This window comes from Mustela nivalis, assembly GCF_964662115.1.
Source record: "Mustela nivalis genome assembly, chromosome: 3".
Classification (NCBI taxonomy): Eukaryota; Metazoa; Chordata; class Mammalia; order Carnivora; family Mustelidae; genus Mustela; species Mustela nivalis.
In genome coordinates, this window is record NC_139022.1 from 153368896 (window position 1) to 153391222 (window position 22327).

The window sequence follows — 22327 nt, forward strand, 5'->3', positions numbered from 1 at the left end:
CTTCCTTGTTTGTCCCTAGACTCATTTTGCTGGACAGCAGACTCAGTTTAAGATTCTCAGCTTATACCCAGGACAGAAATACCTTGTCCAGGTTCGCTGCAAGCCAGACCATGGATTCTGGAGTGAGTGGAGCCCAGAGAGCTCTATCCAGATACCCAATGGTGAGTGTCTTGGCTCCCTTTTGCATATACTCCAAAATATTTCTAAAACAAAATAAATTCAGTAAGTTTGCATGTAGTAACTACTAACAGAAAAACTATTTTAAGCCTTGGCCAGAAGAATAAAGAGAGGTGGGTTTATCATCTCTCCATCTAGTACCAAAATGCCTGGAAATGTAGCACTGCTCTCTGGGTCACTGTCAGTGAGGACCTGTTTCTAGGATAAGACTACAAACATGGGTTTGGCATGTCTCAAAGGGTTTGATGGTCAGTCATTCTGCCCTCTCCATTTGCTCAAGGTCATCATCTAGCTGTCCCAAAATTTGTAAGGTGGTATGCCACTTCAAAAGCATTAATCAATTTTCAGTCCATGATGTCAATTACATCTTGACCCTTGTATGAAGGTACAGTATGAAAGAGACACCCAGTTCTAAGTGCCAATAAACATGATGGCTTGTGCTCCACAAGAGAATAATTCATCTTACATTTCTAAAGTACATTATGGTTTATAAAGTCTTGACCTTTCTTGCCCTTTCCAACCTTCCCAGGTCTTCAGAGAGAATAGGATTAGCATTATGAATCAAAAATGAGGAAAATGAAGCTCAATGAAGTTAGAGATCTTACCCAGAACCACATGGCAAAGCCTAGCTCTTCTACCAACTTGCCCGGCCAAAGCACAAAGCTTGCATTGGCTTGGCATTGAAACAGCTCTAAATTGTGGGTCATAAGATTCATATGTGCATCCAGTTCAGCCTTGGCTCTTATTAATTAAATAAAAGCACAATGTCTAGAGGCAGAAGGTCCAGGTTCAAATCCCAACAGTAGTTTATAGTTTACATGTTTGTGGGGAAATCGCTCTTTGAGCCTCCATGTCCTCATCTTTATATACCAGGCAGTGTATGTAAAGAGTTTAGCACCCTCGATGGCTTTAGCAAGAACTTAATACATGGTGGCCTTTATTATTATTACTGCAATGGACCATGTGACCTTGAATTTCCTCTAAGGATCAAATAAAATAATATGTAAAAGAATTTTGAAATTAGTAGAGTACTGTAAAAATATATGCAACATACTAAGATTTAATAATAAAAATTAAATGTTTCACTGATGCTACTCTCTTTGGATTGCTATTCAAATCAAAAGAGGTGTAGGGAAGTGGGGGGAACTATTTTGTTCATAACTTCTGCTTATTCGTTGTGTTTTTTTGTTTGTAATGATGCTTTGATGAGATCAAATCTTTCTGACTGTTTGCTTTTTAGACATCTCCATGAAAGATACCATTGTGTGGATCTTTGTGGCCGTTCTCTCCACAGTCATCTGTTTGATTATGGTCGCAGCCGTGGCTCTGAAAGGCCATAGGTACTTCACTGTCTGTCAACCCTCCTCCCAATCATGGCTGTCAGGAATTGCAGTAAAAAGGATAATGCAAAGATGATATGTCAAGCACACTTCCTTTGAGTCATTCGCTACAGTGTGTTTGTCCATAGAAAATCTTTTATCAGTGTTAGCAAAGGGAACAGGATGGACTCCTTTGAAACTGGTGCTCTTTCCATCAAACTGAGACTCCCAGTGGTGCATTAGTTAAACTCCCATTAAGAGCAGCTCCAATCAAGAGAAATAAGTAGTCCCAAAAATTGACTCATTTCGGCATCGGCCTCCTCTAGGAGCCAGAGCTAATTACAATGTCAGCCCCTGAAATTATTAATTGTCTTTGCCATTGATCTTTAGTCTCATGGAGCTCCAGAAATCTAACTCCTGTCCACCATAGCCCATGTAACAGGTAGTTAAAGAATATTGGTCTTTCAAAAATTACAAAGTGAGAAAGTGAGTCATCTAATTCTTCTTCACAAATTATTTTATAGCATGATCACCTGCATCCTTCCACCAGTTCCTGGACCAAAAATAAAGGGATTTGATACTCATCTGCTGGAGGTAAGTAGCAGAGGTGGAGAAGGTAGCATGACTCACTGCTTTGTAATCATGACCTGGACACTTGCACACACAATTGCCATCAGTTCAGCCTGGCAGGCTCAGTCCCTGCCCAGCTTGCCCTGCTCCTTGGCACATGTGTTTACAGAAAGATGGCTGGAAGTATGAGGGTCCTTACCTTCAGACACTAGATGTCAGAGGGTAAGGAGAGAAAGCCAAGAAAACATGAAAACACATAGTAATACTTGCGAGGTAAGTATTACTTATGAACAGAACAGGTCTGTTCATAAGCACAGAAATAAACATTTTGTGCAAATAACCAATTTAGAAAGAGCGTGAATATTTTGATTAATATGAAACAGGGACCCACCACCACCTCCTTTGTCATACTTCCATTAAAGTTTTCACTGGAGTGTTCTTTGCACAATTGCAGTATCCTATTGTAATTGTCGCTCACTGTGAGGACTCAGCAGAGACTGGATCAGGCCAGGGGGCTGCTGTTTGCCCAGGCCCACTTAGGCTGATTCAAGAGGGATTTAAATTCAACTGTTTTGAATAAAAATAGGGGTTAGGACATTTTATGTTTCTGTCCAGATGGATATATATGGTTTCAGTTTGACTTCAGCTTAACAATGCCATATCTAAAAGCAATGGCTTGCACATTAGCTCCCTTGACCCAGCCACTGTGAGGCTAACAACACAACAAGAATGTGAAAAGTGAGTCCCAGGGAATTTGGCTTGACTACACTCAGTTTGATTGCAAGTATTGGAACAGGGATTAGAGCCCCAGAACTTGGGCTCCTGGTCCAGTGCTCTTACCCCACTACCCGTCTCTAGTACTGACCTTCATAGAGCCAGCACGAACATCTTAACTAAGTAAGTTAAATACTGTCTAGCTCAAAATTTGATCCTGTGGCCACAGGGACTTAATAATAAAATAACTACTGTGTTGTGTGTATGTGTGTGTGTGTGTGTGTCTCTCTCTCTCTCTCACACACACACACACACAAAGTTTTCATATTCTTAATCACAATTACCTCTCATCTTCAAAAGAACTCTCACAGATGGGTACTGTTATTCCCACTTTACAGATGGAGAAATAAGGACCATAGAGAAGCCCATCCAAAGTCAGTACCCTTTAAAAAGTGATAGAGTCAAGATTTGGATACCAGTACCTGACCAAAGTCAAGGGATCAGGAAGAAAGGTGGAAAACAAGAGGCAAGGAGGAGGCGAGAAGGAGGAGAACAGAGAGGAGGAGAGGAAGGAAATTGGGACAGCAGGGAGAGAGGGAGAGGTAGGAGGAAGGACAGGAAATGGAGCATAAGGAAAGAAAAGAGTAGGGTAGGAGTAAGGAAGAAGTAGGAAGAGGAAGAGTTGAGAAAGAAGGAAGAGACAAGAATCTGCTGACCACTGCCAGACTCCAAAAGGTGATGGAGTTGGTTAGGAGACCAGCAACCAGATCTCAGGGCCCATGGATCCCAAAACACCAAATGCAGGCATGAGCACTGTAGTTTTTTGATGTTTCACAAACTTCATATTTGTAGGTATATGTTTATTATTTGTGCGTATACTACTAGCCCATTAAACTCATAATCATGACTGCTTAAGACACTAAGTTAAAATCATGAATTGACTGAAAGAAAAATATGGGATGTGTAGTAGTCCAGGAGGTGATTATAGATAGCCTCATACCAACATGTCTGACATTTGGGAAACTCTGGGAGACCATTAGCACGTCCCACACACCCTTTTTCAAGACTGCGGGCTTGGAAGCTAACAGCCGTCTCTCCTTTTACTAGAAGGGTAAGTCTGAAGAACTGCTGAGTGCCCTGGGGTGCCAAGACTTCCCTCCCATTTCCGACTGTGAGGACTTGCTGGTGGAGTTTTTGGAAGTGGATGACAGCGAGGACCAGCAGCTGATGCCGGCCCATTCGAAAGAACACCCGGGTCAAGATAAGAAGCCTACATCCCTGGATCCAGACAGTGACTCTGGCCGAGGCAGCTGCGACAGCCCTTCCCTTTTGTCTAAAAAGTGTGAGGAAGCCCGGGCAAATCCTTCCACATTTAACACTCCTGAGGACATCGAGAAGCCAGAGAATCCCCAAACAAATGTTACCTGCACTCAGGACGCCCAGAGCGCACACTTGGAAGGCAAAATCCCCTATTTCCCTGCTGATGGCTCCAAATCTTCAACATGGCCTTTACCACAACCCCCTAGCCAACACAGCCCCAGATCTTCTTACCACAACATCGCGGACATGTGTAAGCTGGCCCTGGGCATGACGGGGACATCGGCCATCTTGTTGGACAAAACAGACACACAAGCGTTAAGATCTTCAAAAACCACTAAGACTGGAGGGGAGGAAAAGGAAGCTGAGCAGAAGGAAGTGGAGAGCTTCCATTCCAAGACTGACCAAGGCACAGCATGGCTGTTGCCCCAGGAGAAAACCCCTTTTATCTCTGTGAAACCCTTGGATTACGTGGAGATTCACAAGGTTAACAAAGACGGAGCACTATCACTGCTCCCAAAACAGAAAGAGAACAGCCACCAGACAGAGAAGCCCAGTACTTGTGAAGGCAGTAAGGAGTATGCCAAGGTGTCCCGGGTGATGGATAACAACATCCTGGTATTAGTGCAGGATCCGCGAGCTCAGAACCTGGCTACGTTTGAAGAAGCAGCCAAGGAGGCTCCACCATCTCTTCAGCAGAATCCGGCCAGAGAAGACCTGGCCTCCTTCTCCTCAGCCCCAAGCAGTTGTGGACTCCAGCTGGGTGGGTTGGATTACCTGGATCCCACGTGTTTTATGCACTCCTTCCAGTGATAGCTTGATTCACGAAATGATTGGTTAAAATGTGATTTTTTTTCAGGTAACACTACAAAGTACAGGAAATGCACCCTACTAGAGAATGCTGGAGAACGTGGTTAGAATGACACTATACAGCCCATAGTTTGCTCGTCATGCACCATTTTCAACCAGCTGCCTCTTTCTCCAACAGCTGATTCCAGAACAAATCGTTTTGTCTCCTGTGATTTGTAGATTGACTTTTTTTTTTTTTGCTGTTAGTTATAAAATTATGTGTTCAATGAAATAAAAGCACACCGTTTAGTATTCTTGAGGGACAGCGCCATTAAGTATATCCTCTGGAAGGGGCTTTCATGGTTTGACATGTGACAGAAGGAAATGAAATACTCACAGTTGTTTACCACAGGAAGATGATAGATGTGAGAAAAATGCCATGAAAACCGCTTTTGAAAACCAACAAACCTTTGCTTGACCTTTGCTTAACTTTTGCACTCCTCTTTCATTTTATTCGGATTAACCAAATATGACCCGTTTGAAGAAAGAATGCATTCCAGAAGACTGGACACGTTGTTTACATCGGTTCCTATCCCCTTAGTGATACATTGCCAATATGCAAGCCAAAATGATGCCTCCGGTTTTTTCTCACAATGGTTTGAGTTTATTAATAAGTATGGATTTTTTTTCCTACCCCCTAAATTGTATTTTATTCTGAAGCCTCTAGAGAAAATCGTTTTGGAAAGGGAAATTTTCTAATGCAGCAGGTAAATGAGTTTCACGTGGTAAATTCTTCTAAAATGTTTTCCTGTTTCATTTCAGCCTAAGAGATCATTTATTATACACCCTAGTCTCCTGTTAGGTTTAAAAAAAAAATCCCCAAAGACTAATTTTAAAAGATAATCACAGCAGGATGCTAATGGAAATACTGCCTTACTGTACATACAAATTCTACTTTAATATACACCCGTAAGTTTCACAATGTATTTTTGAAGACTATTTTTCTATCACTTAGGTAAAATAAAAGACTATTTTCTATCTTCCCAGTACAGCTGTTTACGTATTTAGTGGGTACGGTATTTTCTGCTCTGAGGTTATAATGAGTATTTGCAGTATGTAGTAGTATAAAATGCCATAGCAACCCAAAGCCCACTGAGGAATAGGAAGTATATTCAATTTCCAGCACAGCGTACTACAGTTTATCTGATTCTTTTTATCTCTGTGATACTTTGAACAGTCATCAACCCAGAAGTTTAGGGCTTTTCACAGACTAGAAATCACTTCGGTCATTTTAGGGCTACTCTGGGGCTTCTGCTCTTCTCCGGGTAAACAGTCATAAAACCACCTTAAAAAGGTGAGCCTTGACCTCTCACATACTGTTTTAGAGGGAGGGTTTTTTTGGTTTGGGTGTTTTGAGAAATTCTGGGCAGCCAAGAACATGTAAGCAAAGCCAGGAGTTAGTATCTCTCTGAAGTAGATCCACTTGCGAAACCTTGGCAGAGGCAGAGACAGGACTCACCCCAGAAGCGTTAAGATACAAGTTCTAAGGAGGCAGGCATCTGTGGAGTGGTGGCAACAGCTACAAAGGCAAGGATCTGGTAGCAAGAATCCCCATGTCAGTTCCAAGGGCAGCCTTCCAGAGAGAGAAGAGGGCATTCAAACGCTCGGATCTCAATTTTTTAAAAGAGAGCATTCATGACTCATCAAACTGCCTCCCTCTGTTTTTCATTTTATCTAATGGCAAAGCCATTCTCTGTGTTTACTCACTAGCTGGACGTAGGGAATAGGAACTCCCCTCTGCGAGTTAAATAGCCACCCTCCAGCAAGCCCGTGCTGACAGGAACTGGACTCTGCCATGGCCCTGATGTTTGCAAGTGAACACATCGCTAGGGCCTCCAGAAATGCCAGAGTAAATCGATCTGAGTTCTCTTCTCCCAATATAGACCAGCATTAAGAGTGAGGGGAACATTTGGGAAAGTTGCCCAAGTTCATCCAGTGCCCTAGGTCCTTCCTACTCAAAGTAGGCCCTGAGGACCAGCTGTCTCAGCATTGCCTGACCCTGCCTGGAAATGCAGACTCTCTGCTCCCCTGCCCCAGACCTAAAGAATCCCAATCTTACCATGGTCCTCAGATGAATCATGTGCACAAGGAAGTTTGAGAAGCACTGTCCCAGGTGACGACTTCTGCTAAAGCTGTGTTAGTGCCCAGACACAATCCTCTCTCGGAGATACAGGTCAAGTCTCACTTGTACACAGTGACCCTCTATGTAAGGAGAAGGCACACTTTTTGAAAAATCTATCTAGGGTTCAAATTTACAAGGTGATAGACAATGGCTTTGCAAAAGTACTTACAACCTCAAGAGGGCTAGGGAATATACTCCTCCTGGAATAGACTCTGCCAAAAGTCTGCCTTTCCAAGCCAGTCCAGACCAAACTTCTCCCAAAATAGTCCATTGTCCTCCAAAGTGTACATCAATCACTCTGATAATCTGAAAATTCAAAAATAACCTGTTTGGCATATGACTCGGCATGTTGGGGGGAAAAAAATTGTTATGGTGAAAGACTCACCTTTAAGTAAATCTCCAAAATACTGTAGTTAGCCACTTACTAAGTAAGCCAAGGTTACAATATAGTCAATTAACACCCTTTATTAGAATCAAGTGGGATTCTTTTTTCATCTTCTGGCGTATTTACTATCAAGGAGACAGCTGGTACAGAGGAAGGATCCAGACCTGGGGGTCAAGAGACCCAGCATACAGCCCTGGCTCTGTTGCCTTCGACAGAACAATTGCCTTTCCTGGGCCTCAGTTTCCTCTGAAGGAAAAGTCAGGCCAATCATCTCTACTATCCTTTCAAACTCTGGCTCCTTGAATCTATGACTCATTGAATATTTTCCAGCAAAGATAATTTACCCAGTGCTTTGATCGTAAGTAAGCTAACTAATCATTGCCTTTCATCAGAGACACACAAGCACTCTCCTAGGATTGGCTCTTCTGATTTCACTTTTAAATCATCAGTTCTAGTCGGTCTTAACATATGACACAAGCATGCTATAAATTATGTAGATACAGTATCAGTGTCTAAGATAACATGTAAGTATGTGTGTAGAGGGAAGATGCATGAGCTGTTTTGTTTTGTTTTGTTTTGTTTTGTTTTGTTTTTAGACATACTGAATGAGCCTTTGATTTTTAGGAAAAGAAATGGCTTCTGGTTTTTATTTCTTTCTGATGAATTATAAACCACTATTGCATCGCTGGTTTTTACAGAGCCATACACTCTAAATTATAAAAAGTCGTGGTTTTATAAACAAACACCTAAATATTCAAATTACAAAGCACATAGAGATGGGCTAGCCAATGGGTGATCTATGGAATCTCTAACCCCAACCACAAAATGTTCTCTGGTCAGTTTTAAGGAATGGATTTAAGGCACCTCGGCGTGAACCCAAGTTATTATCAGCTGCATCCCTGACATTTAACAGAATGTCCATTTTCCTAAGTGCCTAAGGCCTATCCTGGTAGGTGGATATGTACCAAAAACTTGCTTTCACTGATTTGGTCCAACATGGGTCAGTCCCTTACCACCTGAATCAGACCAAGGAGTTTGACCCCTTGTCCTGTAGTGCCCAACTGAATCAGAGAAGCCATGAGTTCAAGAGCTCCGGGACGTGGTTTAGCTCTGGAAAAGATCTGGCCCTTTCTTGAGATTCTCCATGGCTGTAGTCACTTGCAGAAAGACTTGGCCCTGCCTTTATTGTCTTCTCTATCTCCTTAGTGTAGACAAGAAAGAAACAGATTTGTATATAGTTTACAAAGTGCCTTTCTTTACTTTTATTTTTTTTAAAAAAAGTTCTGTTTTTGCAAGAAAAGCGTATAGATTGGAAAGTAAATTTTACTTGTTTTATGTAAAAGAATGGAGAAACCAGAAAGGGAATGACAAAATGATCCAAGGTCCAACCAGCAACTGTTCTGCAGATTTTTGTATTTATTGCTTAAATGAATTACCATAGAGCTGATGTGAATAGTGTAACTTATTTTGTCTAATGAGAAATTGCTAGGATTTAAGGATATGCCAGCTCCCCTACTCTGTGACTCGAGACTCCTCAATTTAAAAACATATTGATATGCTTTTGAAAGGCTTCAAATCGCATTCCTGGGCCTAAAAAGGACAATGCATGCACAGTGGGAGCTTGTATGCATACAGAAAAATGCAAATGACTCTGCATTACCCTCCCCAATTGTCATTAACGTAGATTTCCCATTGATGAAAGCCTTGTGTATGCTTCAGTGGACAAATTTCTTGTTTTGCCTTTTCGGCTCAAGCACAATAGTAAAATCCAAGGTTTCAAAGACGCAGGTGCAATGCAGGAAAGTATTGCCGACATGCCCTTAACCTAATAACATGCAGTGTCACAAAGCTCAAGAGAACGATAGGCATCTGTTGGTCCAAGTCGGGTTGATTTGCTTTGACTATCCTGGCTTCTTCTTCTCTTCTTAGCTTTCTGTACTTGTAGGCTTTTTGCTCGTCTGCTCTAGGGCCTGTATTTATTTCTGTATTTGTACATAATTCTGTATTTGTACATAATTTGTTCAATTATGTACACTAGCAACTATGAGATCCACTAAAAACTAAGTCATTCATCAACAATGACCTTGGCCCCTTCAGAGGACGAGGTCAGATGTTAAGTCAGCCACACAGATACCACGTTGTACATTGAGGGTCATTAGTCACCTCATTTAGAGATTTGCATAGTTAGAAATTGCAAACTCAATTCATTAACTGCTTCATTAATTCAAAGGCCATAAATGTACATTGATGACTCAGTTCTGGAGGTCTTAAGTAGAAATTTAAAAATACAAAATGATTGCTCGAGAACCTATGCTATAACCAGAAGTTCTATTTATAATTAAGACCTGGACTTCATCCATGATTACCAGATATAATCCAAATCAAATAGTTCTCTCCCTAGGCTTGTGTCTTTCAGTAGGTGATTAGGGGTCTGAGATCATCATGGTATCTACTTCAATAAAATGAAAAAAATAGGAAATGGGACATTTCCAGAGGTCTGGGCATCTCAGGATTCCACAAAATACCAATAGTAGTCTGTTAAACCCAAATTTTATTGGGCAAAGTGAAACTGTAATCTATTCGGTGTTCTGAGTTTATGGCTAAGAGATGTACATAACACACAGTACCACATGCCTTTTATTGTTTTATCCACCTCCATTCCTTTGATCTCTGTTCTGATCTCAAGAAGTACTGAGATGTGTAAAGTGGAAAAACATATCCTGTTTATGTGACTGTGGTCAATGAATACAGAGACCCTTAGATAATGGTATTCTATTAATTAACTTTTTTCCTGCTCCTGATTAAATAAAAGAGCAAGAACACTTAAAACCTTTGCTGAAGGAAGGAGTAACATCAAAAATAAACTTTAATAATTACATTTAAATTATGCTTCACCTGGATAAACTTCAAAACACCATCTGAGTTTCTCCATGCAAATTTCACAAATCCTGAAGAAAAAAAAATCCTGTTAATATGTTAATCTGACATCAAAAATCTGTATGGCAAAGATACCTCTGAAAAACAATTTGTTTTATAAAATTTCTGGTAAGATGTTTTTGAATTTTCAGAAGTAACTACCTCCCCTTCTTGTCCTACAGTCCTTTCTCCAAAGCTGCTTATTGTTTGGAAATGAAAGATACCTACCGCGTCTCATGCTTTGACTGTCTTTCAGTGGTATATTGGATGTACTGGCCATGTGATGTTCCTGAGTTTAATGTAACTGTTATATTATTTTATATTATACGGCTTTACATGGTTCCAAACTGTCCGATGCATTAAAACAGATAATCCGTGTATCATGAAACTCGTCATGTAATAATTATATAATGACTTATAATCTGTCCTTGTGGCTCTGTTTGATTATGTCTATGTTTGTAAAATGAAACTGAAAAAATGTAATCATATATTTCTGTTGAGACTGCGAATGTATGCATTTTTTCCTTACCCTTTGTCTGGAAGTAGTATCCTATGCTATTGTGCAGCGATCTGAGGTGTTAAGCTGAATTGAGGTGTTAAGAGTACAATCCAACCACTGTTTCAAAGTCAACCGCTCAGCTTTGCTTCATGTGACTTCTGAGAACTTCTTGAGTGTTACTTGCATCATGAGGCTTGCTTTTGTGCTCTATCGTTCATTTTAAACAATTTCATAAGAGTCTCATGTGGAAACCAAAGCAATCTAGAATCAGCCTGTTGTGTGACCTGTGTTTTCTTGTAAAGCCATATTGAAGCAAAGACTATGTAATAGCAAGTTTCCATATTTTCTGATCTCTCACTACCTCTCTCCCTAGGAAATACCAAGCAAAATTCTTCAACATGAAGTGGGAAATTAGAAGTGATTGTTACAATAAGCTCCTGGGGGTTGGATTTGATTTGGTTTTTTTGTTTTGTTTTATTTTGCTTTTACATGAGAATACACCTTCTAATTCACCACTTTGTTGGTTTATGATAGGTTTTCTCAATAACCACTTCTACATTTTATAAAAGCTGGCTGACAAATAAAGGCCAGAAAGAATACTTAGTAAATCACCAGAGGAAAGACCAACAAAACCACAGAGTGCAGATTTCTTTCCGAATGATGAGTCACCTCGAGGTGGTTACCCAAAGCCATGATAATGATACTTCTCACAATTTGACTTCCCTAACACCCCTAGAAATAAATATTTTCCTTATTTGATTTTAGCCATCAAATATCCAATGGTATGGGAAAAGTCAGCCATATATCAGAAATAGTCTTGTTTTGATTCAAAAACACATTTCTGCTTGTATTTATTGTAATGCCTACTTTTTTGCTTTCTAGCTTTAAAGAATTTTAGAGGACTATAGTTGTCTGATTTATCTTGAATTTTTAATTCTGTAAGGTTTCGGTTATTGCACATTGTACTTTCTGTTTTCCGTGGATTTATTTGTTTGCCTCCTTCCGTTTCAAGGGGACAAACTGGACCATTAAATCCTTGCCAGTAGTATGGGAGATTAAGCTAACTGCTATTGTCATAACATCCTCACTTTTACTGCACGCCAAAAACAATGCTTGCCAAACAAAATCTTAGACATCTCCGTATGATATGGTCGTTATATTTCTATTCATGTTATTGACAATATACCCAGTCCAGTGCCTATCTCAATAAATGTTTATTTCCCTTGCCTACCCTTCCTTTATTTTTATTTGATGGGTAAATAAGCAGAATAACATGTGTGTGTCTGAAACAATTTTCTGGAAGCATTTTTGCTGCTAAGGGATCTATAATCTGGCAACTGTTGGTATACATTGAACCAAAACAATTTCTTCCTTGGTCTTCGTCTTTCCATATGATTGCAAAATACACTTTCCTTCCTCCACCCCATCACTTTTATAAGAGAAGCTGCTAAAAATAAGGTGAGATGGAATGAGCAACATGAGAAACTCTTAAATATCATGAAACAAAGGAAAGACCAAACCATTTTTTAAAATGGAATCCTTTTGAATGGGATGATTCATCCACATTACTAACAATCGTTTCTGACAAAATCATCGTATTAAGTGTAAAATGATAACCTTTTCTTTTTAATGAGTCTATATCTAGAAACCTTCACCTACTGTCCATGCTTGTGTGAAGAATTATGGAATAGTGTGGGGGTCTGCCTTAGAGATTCTTCTCTGTCTCCTAATTCTTTCATACTATGTCTCACAAGAACAATGAGGAGTTTCTTACGTGAGTAGCACGTTCCAAAATGGCCTCCATTGAAGAACCACAGACTAACCATGCTTATATTGGTAACACATGCTTTAATTCTTGGGCACACTTTTACTTCTAAATGAAAAATTTGGAGTGTCAGTCACCAGACACAACATTCATATAAATAGTGATGAGCAGGAGAAGAAATATATAGCCAATTTCCCAGGATTATGGAACGCACGTCCTGCAAGAAAACAAATTCTAATTTGCCACTTCTTGTCAGAATCCCATCTGAAACCTTAACCTCACCAGACTTGCTACAATTTACTAACCAAGTGGTATACATTCTACATCCTCCCTATCTTTTAGGGACAGAGAGATAGAGCTTCCATTTAATAACAATCTTGAAGTGTTGCGGGTTGGGGGTAGGGTGGGACTGGGCAGGGATATAGGAAATAGGTTGATTGAAAAGGCCCAGAAAAAGACCTCAAAGGCCAGGGAAGCAGATTCCTGCTGCATTTGCCTCTGAGAGTCCTTCCAAACCACGCAGGTGAGACTGAACCCATTCTTGTGATTGGAAAAGCATGTTCTACTAGGGAGATCTTGACACCTACAGTGGAATTCTTTTACCCACAACCTCCCCCTCCTATCCCACCTCACCCCTGGACTTGTTGTGCTGCCAGCATAAGACTCAAGCATTTTTCTCTTATTATGATCAGGTTCACATTCAAACTTAGGCTGACAAACAGACTTGAAGCACAGATGTTTTTATGAATGTGATTTTTTTTGTTGTTTTAAGGAAAGTCTAGAAGACATCGGTCGAATAAAACACTACATGGATGTGGGTTGGTGAACACTGGGATAAGAAAAGGGAGCACAAGAAGTTTTATTACTGTGTTTATAAATGTGTTTGAAACAATTTGTAAAATGTCACAGGTGTTTTTTAAGGTGACACCCATTCACTCCGTAAATTATTACAAATTCCAAGATAAGCTTAGATGACGCTTGCCAGTAGTTTTAGTTAACATGATCAATATTGATATTGTTACTGAACTATGTGACCTTATGGTGTATTTTTCTACCTTTCTTTAGAGCAACTGTTTTTGCAATGGTAACGAGGCTTGGTTTAAACCGAATCAATAAATTACTTCCTGAACAACGATTTTGGAAGATATTTCTATATACATGTCAAACAAGTATTTTATGAAAATACAATTTTAAGAACTTTTTCCTTTGCTTCAACACACTTTATTAGGATGTCTTTTTTTTTTTAAGATTTTTTTTTTTTTTTAATTTATAGAGAAAGAGAGCACGAGTGGTGGGGAGCAGAAGAGGGAGAGGGAGAAGCAAGCTCCCCGCTGAGCAGGGAGTCTGATGTGGAGCTCCATCCTAGGACCCTGGGATCATGACCTGAGCTGAAGGCAGAGGCTTAACCCGCTGAGCCACCCAGGCACCCCAGGATGTGTTTTTTTAAAAGAAGGGGAAAGGGCGCATGGGTGGCTCAGTTGATTAAGCCTGCAACTCCTGATTTTAGCTCAGGTCCTGATTTCAGCTCAGGTCTTGATCTCAGGGTTGTGAGATCCAGTCCCACCAAGGGCTCCAAACGCAGCAGAGAATCTGTTGGAGAGTCTCTCTCCTCCTCTCCTTCTGCCCTCTCTCTCAAAACAATAAAGAAACAAATGAAGGGGAAAATGTCATGCTAAGTCCTTCTGGAAATAAAACACATATCATATGCTGCAGTATTTGTCTTAGAACACTCTTCAAAGAGATTTACTTTAAGCATGCCCTTTTATGCTTATCTTTCAACACCTCTGTATTTTTTTTTTAACAAATCTAAATCAAAATTGACATCTTGCTTCCAACTCAGCTAAGAACTACATCTTCCTTTTCCACTGCCCTCAAGATCACCCAGTCTGTATTCATGTGCCAGACCAGAGCCTAAAAAATGCAAATATGCTTGAAAACATTCTGAAGTTCCTTGGGCCTTCTGGGAACAACCAAGAATGATCAAAAGGAGAGTTCCCAAATCTGATACACAATCAACTTTCCAAATGAAGTTTAAACCACAAATCTCAATGCCCCCCAAAACGTATTTTCTTTTGTTCGATTCCTCCTACCTAGAATTATCCTGTCTTCACCTAAAACTTCAGCTATGATTTAATCTCCCACTTATCATCTTCTATTGATTGCATAAAGTAATTCATACACACTTGAAAGTTACAGAGGGGGATATAACAAAGACACATTTACCAACACTCGAATTTCACAAATACTAACATTTTACTCTGTTTCTGACCTAAAAAAAAAAGCAAAGCATCACAGATGCAATAGTACATATCTCTCAGTAACCAAATTCTCTACCCCTCCCTCTCCAGGGACAACTACAATCCTGCAATTGTGTACCCTTTCTGGCCATTTTAAAAATGCATTTACCACATATATATGCACGCATAAATATATATATGTACATATATATGTATATGTATATATATATATAATTATCCTGGGTGCTTATGAATTTTACATATATAACAACATATACCATTCTGCACCTTGATTTTTTTTCTTTCAGCATTGGGTTTATGAAATCCAAATAGCTCCAGTTTCTTGGTTTTTTGGCTATATGATTGTATACATATATATAATTTATTTGCTACTCCCAATATTAATCAACTTTGCATTTCTATTATTACCAATGATTCTACAAGGAACATTGATAATAATAGAAATGGAAAGTTGATTAATATCGGGATTAGCAAAAAATTATATATATGTATACAATCATATAACCAAAAAATCAAGAAACTGGAGCTATTTGGATGCAAGCTTCACTTTTTAAGAATTTGCCATATTTTCCCTAGGCTATACATCTAGGGGTGTAATTGTTGAATCATATGAAACATACATCTTGACATTTTCTCACTATTGATAAATTGTTCTCCAAAGCAGTTGTACCCACATACATCACCAGCAGCTGTGTGGTTGATTCCATTCCTTCCTTAATCATTACCTGATATTTTCAGATATTTGACAATTTGATGAGCATTCAATGATACACTGTTGCTATTTTAACTTGCATTGTCCTAATTAATTTGCTCTGTACCTGCTTATCTTTTATGTCATCTCTGTCATCTACAAGGTTCACATATGTCTGAATCTTCCATCTAGACTTCTCTTCCAGTCCAGTGTTTGGTTCATCTATCTCTGCCCTGATGTTTCCTGTTTTAAGTACCCCAGTTTTATGCAGCCTTGTTATCTGGTATATTAATTCCTATACCTCCATCTCTTCTTTGGGATTTTTCTGGTTGTTCTTGACATTTTCATGTGAATTTTGAGATAAGCTTATCAACTTTTAAAAAAAATGTGTTAGGAATTAGATTTTGTTCATTGAATTTTTGTGTTAATTCTGGAAGAAGTGAGACCTTTATACTATTGTGTCCTAATCATGAACATGGTTTACAGCTTCATTGTCTGTGGTATATACTAAAGTTTTATGCTATTCTTCATAATTATCTGCTTGTGTTTTAGTAGATTTATTCATAGGCACTATAAAATTTTTGTTGCTATTGTAAATGGTATCTTTTTTAAAATTATTGTATTCTGAGAAGTTGTTGTTTATATATAGAAACCACAATTTTTAAATAACGATTCTGAGTCCTGAAACTTCATTGAACTCTAATTATTAGTTCTTGTAGTTTGTAAGTTTTCTTGGGTTTCCTTTTTTACAACTATGGTAATTTACAAATATCATCAGAATGTTAACAACTTTGTTTCTTCTTTTCCAGTATATACATCTCTTGTATCTTTTTCCTGATCTGTTTCTTGGGGTTGGATTTCTGGTAGGATGTTGAAGGTAGATATTCTTTCTTGTTCCTGACTTTAAAGAGAATTTTACCAAAAGTTCACCATTAAGTATAGGGTTTCCTATATCATATTATATATTTCCTATATTTTTCCTATATTTTTACAGATACTCTCATATATATTAAGGAAATTCCTTTCATTCCTAATTTGGTATGGATTTCGTATCTCAAATTGGTGTTAAAAGCTCTACATCTACTGACAACAATTTTTTTTCCTATACCTATTGATACAAAAATGTGGCTTTCCCCTTTTATTTGGTAAATACATAAATTATTACAGAATTAATTTGGAGAAAGGCTTTAATGTTAAATTAGTCTCATGTTCTTGGAATGAATTCTACTTCATTATGACGTATTTTTACAAACTTTGCTTTATTCAACTTGCTAAAATTTTATTTTAAGATTTTTGTGTTCATAAGATTTATCTCTTTTGCTACTTGAGATATAATTTTTTGAGGTGATTTGTAAGTTACAATCATCTAGGATTATAGAAATTCCCCCTTTCTCTTTGTAATTCTATCAGTTTTTGTTTTGAGGCTATATTATTAAGTATATATAGATTTAAATGTTCAATCTTCCTAATGAATTATGTCTATCATTGTTAAATATGATGTTCTTTGTCCTTAATGATGTTTTGTCTCTTTTTTTGATATTAATATTTCTCCACTAGCTTTCTTTCCACTGGTTAATTCTATTGTGGGTCTCTTTCCATCTTCTTACTTTCAATTGTTCAGAGTCACTATGTTTTAAGTGCATCTTATAAACAGCAAATAGCTAGACTTTGTTTTTTCATTCTATTTGAGAATTTTTTCCTATAGGTGATAAGTCAGTTCCTTTTGCTCTTCTGGAAATTTTCCTTTGTTTTTCTTTTGCAACGTGACTCAATTTGTAATTTGCAATTTTAGTCAGCCAATTTTGTAATAATCATTATAAGAACAGGATATAAATAAAAGGTCCTGGTTAGATAGTTCACTGTATCTGAGTGCCTGTATTTAAGCACTCAGCCTTCTCCCAGCTCTTCTCCCAGTCAGGAGCAAACCCAACTATGGGGAGCCAAATTTTACACTGAAACTCATTCTGCTATCACTGGAAGAGACATTGTCCTCTGGTTACAACATTCAAGGGAATGTGCAACTGGAGAAGTCCGGCTTCTAAGGGCCCTATGCAAAATACATATAGATAAAATATCTCCCATACATTTAACCAAAAAGAGATTAATTTGGATGTTCAAGACCCACCCTTTTTTTTTTTTTTTAAAGATTTATTTGTGTGTTTGAGAGAGTGAGCACAGGCAAGCAGACGGGGAAGCTGAGGGAGGGGCAGAGAGAGAGAGAGAAGCAGACTTCCTGTTGAGCATGGAGCCCAAATCATGGCTCCACCCCAGGATCCTGAGATCAAGACTTGGCCCAAAGTCAAGAGTGGGTCGTTAAACGACTGAGCCACCCATGTGCCCCAAGATCCTCCTTTTAAATACAGATTTTCCTCAACTACCTGTCAATTATTGGACCAAACCCATTACTAAGTGATGCTTGACAGGCACTGTGTGCCAGGCTCCATGCCAGGATACAGGAATCCTTATGATGAACTCTCTGTCCTCCTGGGCACCACACACTAGTCTGGGAAGCTGAGGTAACCATTGTGTGTCCTGCTCTCCAGACTGGCTTTTAAAAATATTAAGTCTAATGATTCCAAATGAGCCTGGTCCGAACAGTTCATCCTAATAAACAAATTAAAGGAATTTGAATTTTCAGAAGTAACTACCTCCCCTTCTTGTCCTACAGTCCTTTCTCCAAAGCTGCTTATTGTTTAGAAATGAAAGATATCGCGTCTCATGCTTTGACTGTCTTTCAGTGGCATATTGGATGTACTGGCCATGTAACATTCCTGACTTTAACGTAACTGTTATATTATTTTATATTTTACTGCTTTACATGGTTCCAAACTGTTTGATGCATTAAAACAGAGAATCCGTGTATTGTGAAACTCATCATGTAATACAAATGAAAATAATTATATGACTTATAATCTGTCCTTGTGGATTTCAGTTTGATTGTGTCTATGTCTGTAAAATGAAACTGAAAAAAATGTATTCATATATTTCTGTTGAAATATAAGATGTGTGCATCTTTTCCTTACTTACCCTTTGTCTGGAAGTAGTATCCTATGCCATTGTGCAGCTGATCTGAGGTGTTAAGTGTTTAGAGTACAATCCAACCACTGTTTCAAAGTCAACCACTCAGCTTTGCTTCATGTGACTTCGGAGAACTTCTTGAGTGTTTTCAAGAAAATCAGTGCTATATGAAATGCTAAGGGTTTTGGTACCAGAGCACATTTCCATGCAGTTGTTCTCTTTGAACTCACCTGCCATCTCTGTACTTCATTCGGAGCACTCTACCCCGGCCCTCCTTCAGAGTCCATTCACAGTGAAATAAGATACCTGTGATATGAGGTTTCCAGTACACTGGGTTTTATCTGAAATCCTTCCAGAATTTTCCCTTTCCTTCCACTCCAGGACTCCTAAGCAAGTTAGGAAAGAGAAAGGATCAGTTCAGAAAAGTATTATTTATTCTCAGTAATTCTGATGGACCCTGTTCTGTTACTGGCAGAAGTACTAGGATCAAAGAGCAAAGTTCACTCAGACTTAACTGATAAATCATTAGCAAACCTGAGCTCAAAAAAAAAAAAAAAATCCCCCATAATTATTAACTTGACAACAGAATTTGTCAGGTTAGTAATTTTCCCCAATACTTACCCATGGCTTTCCCATTGTTTCCATAATTATCAGTTACCTTTCTCGAGGGGAGATTCCAATATTTTCCTACCTGATAAAACATATTAAGCTTCAAAATAATTCATTGTATGAGAAATAGAGATGGCAAGCCTCTTAACTGACATCCTGCCCCTCTTAGTCACCAGTCATGTGAACTGGGGTCCTTTCTCATCTTCTCCAGTCCCATATATAATGGAAAAAATTATACCTAATCCGTGTGAAGGAAAAAGAAAAAGACCCAGAGCGGATGTCTCTTAAAGTCCCTAATAACTCAGACATATCACCGGTTTATTATTTTTTTAATATTTCATTTATTTATTTATTTGTAAGAGTCAGAGAGAGATAGAGAACAAGCAGAGGGAGCAGCCACCAAAGACAGAGGGAAAAACCCGATGCAGGGCTCAATCCCAAAACCCTGGGATCATGACCTGAGCCAAAGGCAGATGCTTAGCTGACTGAGCCACCCAGGGTTTCCTGAGATAACATCTGTCTAATCGTAATTTTGCCTGTGAACCTCGGGTCAGATCTTAGATTGCTATTTCAAGTGACTCTCAGACAGAGCACGAAGATCTGAGGCAGTCTAAGCTTGTCCCTCATCCAGCTTTCAGAATCAGTGGATATCACTGTAATTCCGAAGTGATCAAAAAGACCCACCCTCTTGGAAAACAGTCTTGTGCAGTGTTAGTTGATGCCTTCTTACTGGAATGCATTTTAAATGTACAGACGTTCTGACCTGGAAAGCCCTCTTCAAGGATTTATCCAAAACGGTAACTAGTTCATTTAGAGCACAAAATTCTATGTCCTAGGATATGCAATAAATACAGCTATCTGTCAATAGGGACTTACTAAGTAAAATATATGGAGACCTCCAACTTTCTCTGCAGCATATAGCTGAACCATCAACATCCTTACAAGAAGCTGAACAAAGGGAACATGAATGAATTTTCTTGAACCTCTCAAGGAATCAAAGTTGCTGGATGGCTTGTCACTGTGAAATCTAGGGATACAAACAAATCTTGAAAGTCACAGCGTAGACCTTCTTTACCTGGAACAGAAGCCACTGGAGCCATAACTTCAAGAAACACTTAAACAGTAGTTTGGACAAATTGATGAGTATGGACTAGCTTGAGAATGAGAAGCTCCCTAGTTTCTAGAGTCACCGGAGGCCCCCCCAGAGTGTTAGGAGCCATACCTACAGGAGGAATATCATTAAGTTGTCATTGTAAAGCTCCGTTCATTGCTCTGGCTGGGGAAGGGGAAGAATAATCATTGTGAAATATGCACAGAGACTTCACTTTAGTAAAGATCTCTTCTCTGGGGGAAATGACCAGATCAGGGCCCTGTGCCTACTGCATGAAGGGCATTTCTCCCTCTCCAGCCCCATCTCTGTTTCCTACCTCACTGATGAGAAAGAAATAAAAAAGAAAGTCAAGGTTTCAAGGAAATAGATTGGGAAAATTAAGGCCAGGAAGGACAGTAGAGGGTAGGAGGTTTAAAAAAAATTTTTTTTTTACACTGGAAAAACACACGTGGCCATCCCAGTCCAGAGACATAGACCAACTAAAAGACTGAGACCTAATCATAATATTTTAAGTTTCCTGTGTAATGATGGTGAATTACAACTCAAAGAGGTGCTAGATCTTGACCCCATTTATGGAGTTTTTAAGGGAAGCCCTAAGACAGCAAGAAATCCAAAAATAAGGACACTACAGGAATTTGACTCCTTTGGCGCTTACAGCTACAGCAAACGTTAAACACATCCCAACTTCTAACCAGATTAACATAAAACCTCCCACCAAAGATTTATTCACCAGAGATCCTATTACCCAATGCAACATGTCCAGCTTCCAGCAGAAAGTTACAAGAGATGCTAAACTGACAGAAAAAAAAAAAAATAGAGTTTTAGAGACATTACTTTGTAGAACCATACTCAGACACAACACACATTTTAGAATTATTGAACAATTCAAAGTAAAAATGATTAATATGTTAAGGGCTCTAATAGAAAAGGCAGACATGACATAGTATCAAATGGATAATGTAAGCAGAGAAAGGAAAGCTCTCAGAAAGAATCAAAAGGAAAGGTTAGGAATCCAAAGCCCTGTAACAGAAATGAAGACTGTCTCCAATGGGCTCATGAGCAGACGGGACCCTGCTGAAGAAAGAATCGTGAGCTTGAAGAGGAGTAATAGAAACTTGCTAGATTAAAACACAGCGAGAATAAAGGTGGAGGGGGTAATATAACAGAACCTCTGAGAACTGTGGCACAATTACAAAAGGTATAATATATGTGCAATTGAAATCTCATCAGGAGAAGAAATACTGAAACAATCGTGGCCAAAGAATTTTCCAAAATCAAATAAAACAGGTGACAGCATATTGTGAAAGAAGTAGGAATCGTGACTCAGATCTATATTTTTTGCATAAAAGGCTGTATTATTGACTATAAGCAGGTTATGAAATGAAATGGTTTGTGTATACACAGGCGTACACATGTAATAAAGGATTTCTGGAAGATTCTTTACTGAAATATAATGGTCAGATCTGTTGAGGTTTTTCCTTTCTTCCTTGGGCTTTTCTAGACTTGAGTCTGTTTTCACAAAGAATGTGTCCTGTATTATGATAATCAGAATAAATGTTTTCACTTTTTAAAAAAGTTTGTCCCTTTATGTTTTTCAAGATTTATTTATTTATTTATTTGAGATTGAGAGAGAGAGAGAGAGAGCAAGCGCACACGCAGGAGTGGCAGAGGGGTAGACGGAGAGACTCTTCATCAGACTCCCTACTGAGCAGGGAGCCCAAGGAGGGCTGAGAGGGAGACCTGAAATAAAACCAAGAACTTGATGCTTAACTGACTGAGCCACCCAGGCGCCCATTTTCCCTTTTAAATAATGAAGGTGCAACTTCTCTATTTGATGTCAGGGAGCATGCGGTGTTTGGCTTCCCACCCAAGGCAGCCCCCAATGGTGTTGGGTGCCTCTCACCACAATAGTCTCTAAGCTGACAACCCAAGAAAAATCTTAAGTCAAAGGAGTTTTCAGCCTACAGTGTTCACAAGCACAAAACCCATCACTGCCCAGTGGAGCTG

The 22327-nt window shown here is 38.9% G+C and overlaps 1 protein-coding gene across 5 annotated transcripts in view; it reads left to right on the top strand.

Annotated features, from left to right (window-relative positions):
• The window catches only part of PRLR (prolactin receptor), a 170090-nt gene extending 157992 nt beyond the window's left edge, over window positions 1-12098 (top strand). For 4 of the 5 annotated variants that reach the window (XM_082725870.1, XM_082725872.1, XM_082725869.1 and 1 more), the window contains 4 exons: window positions 20-161; window positions 1418-1517; window positions 2021-2090; window positions 3888-12098. In XM_082725870.1, the coding sequence (XP_082581996.1) occupies window positions 20-161; window positions 1418-1517; window positions 2021-2090; window positions 3888-4910 (1335 nt within the window). In that variant the 3' untranslated portion in view covers window positions 4911-12098. The remainder of the gene's footprint in view (window positions 1-19; window positions 162-1417; window positions 1518-2020; window positions 2091-3887) is intronic. The other variant, XM_082725873.1, reaches the window with a different exon arrangement.
• Window positions 12099-22327: the final 10229 nt, after the last annotated feature.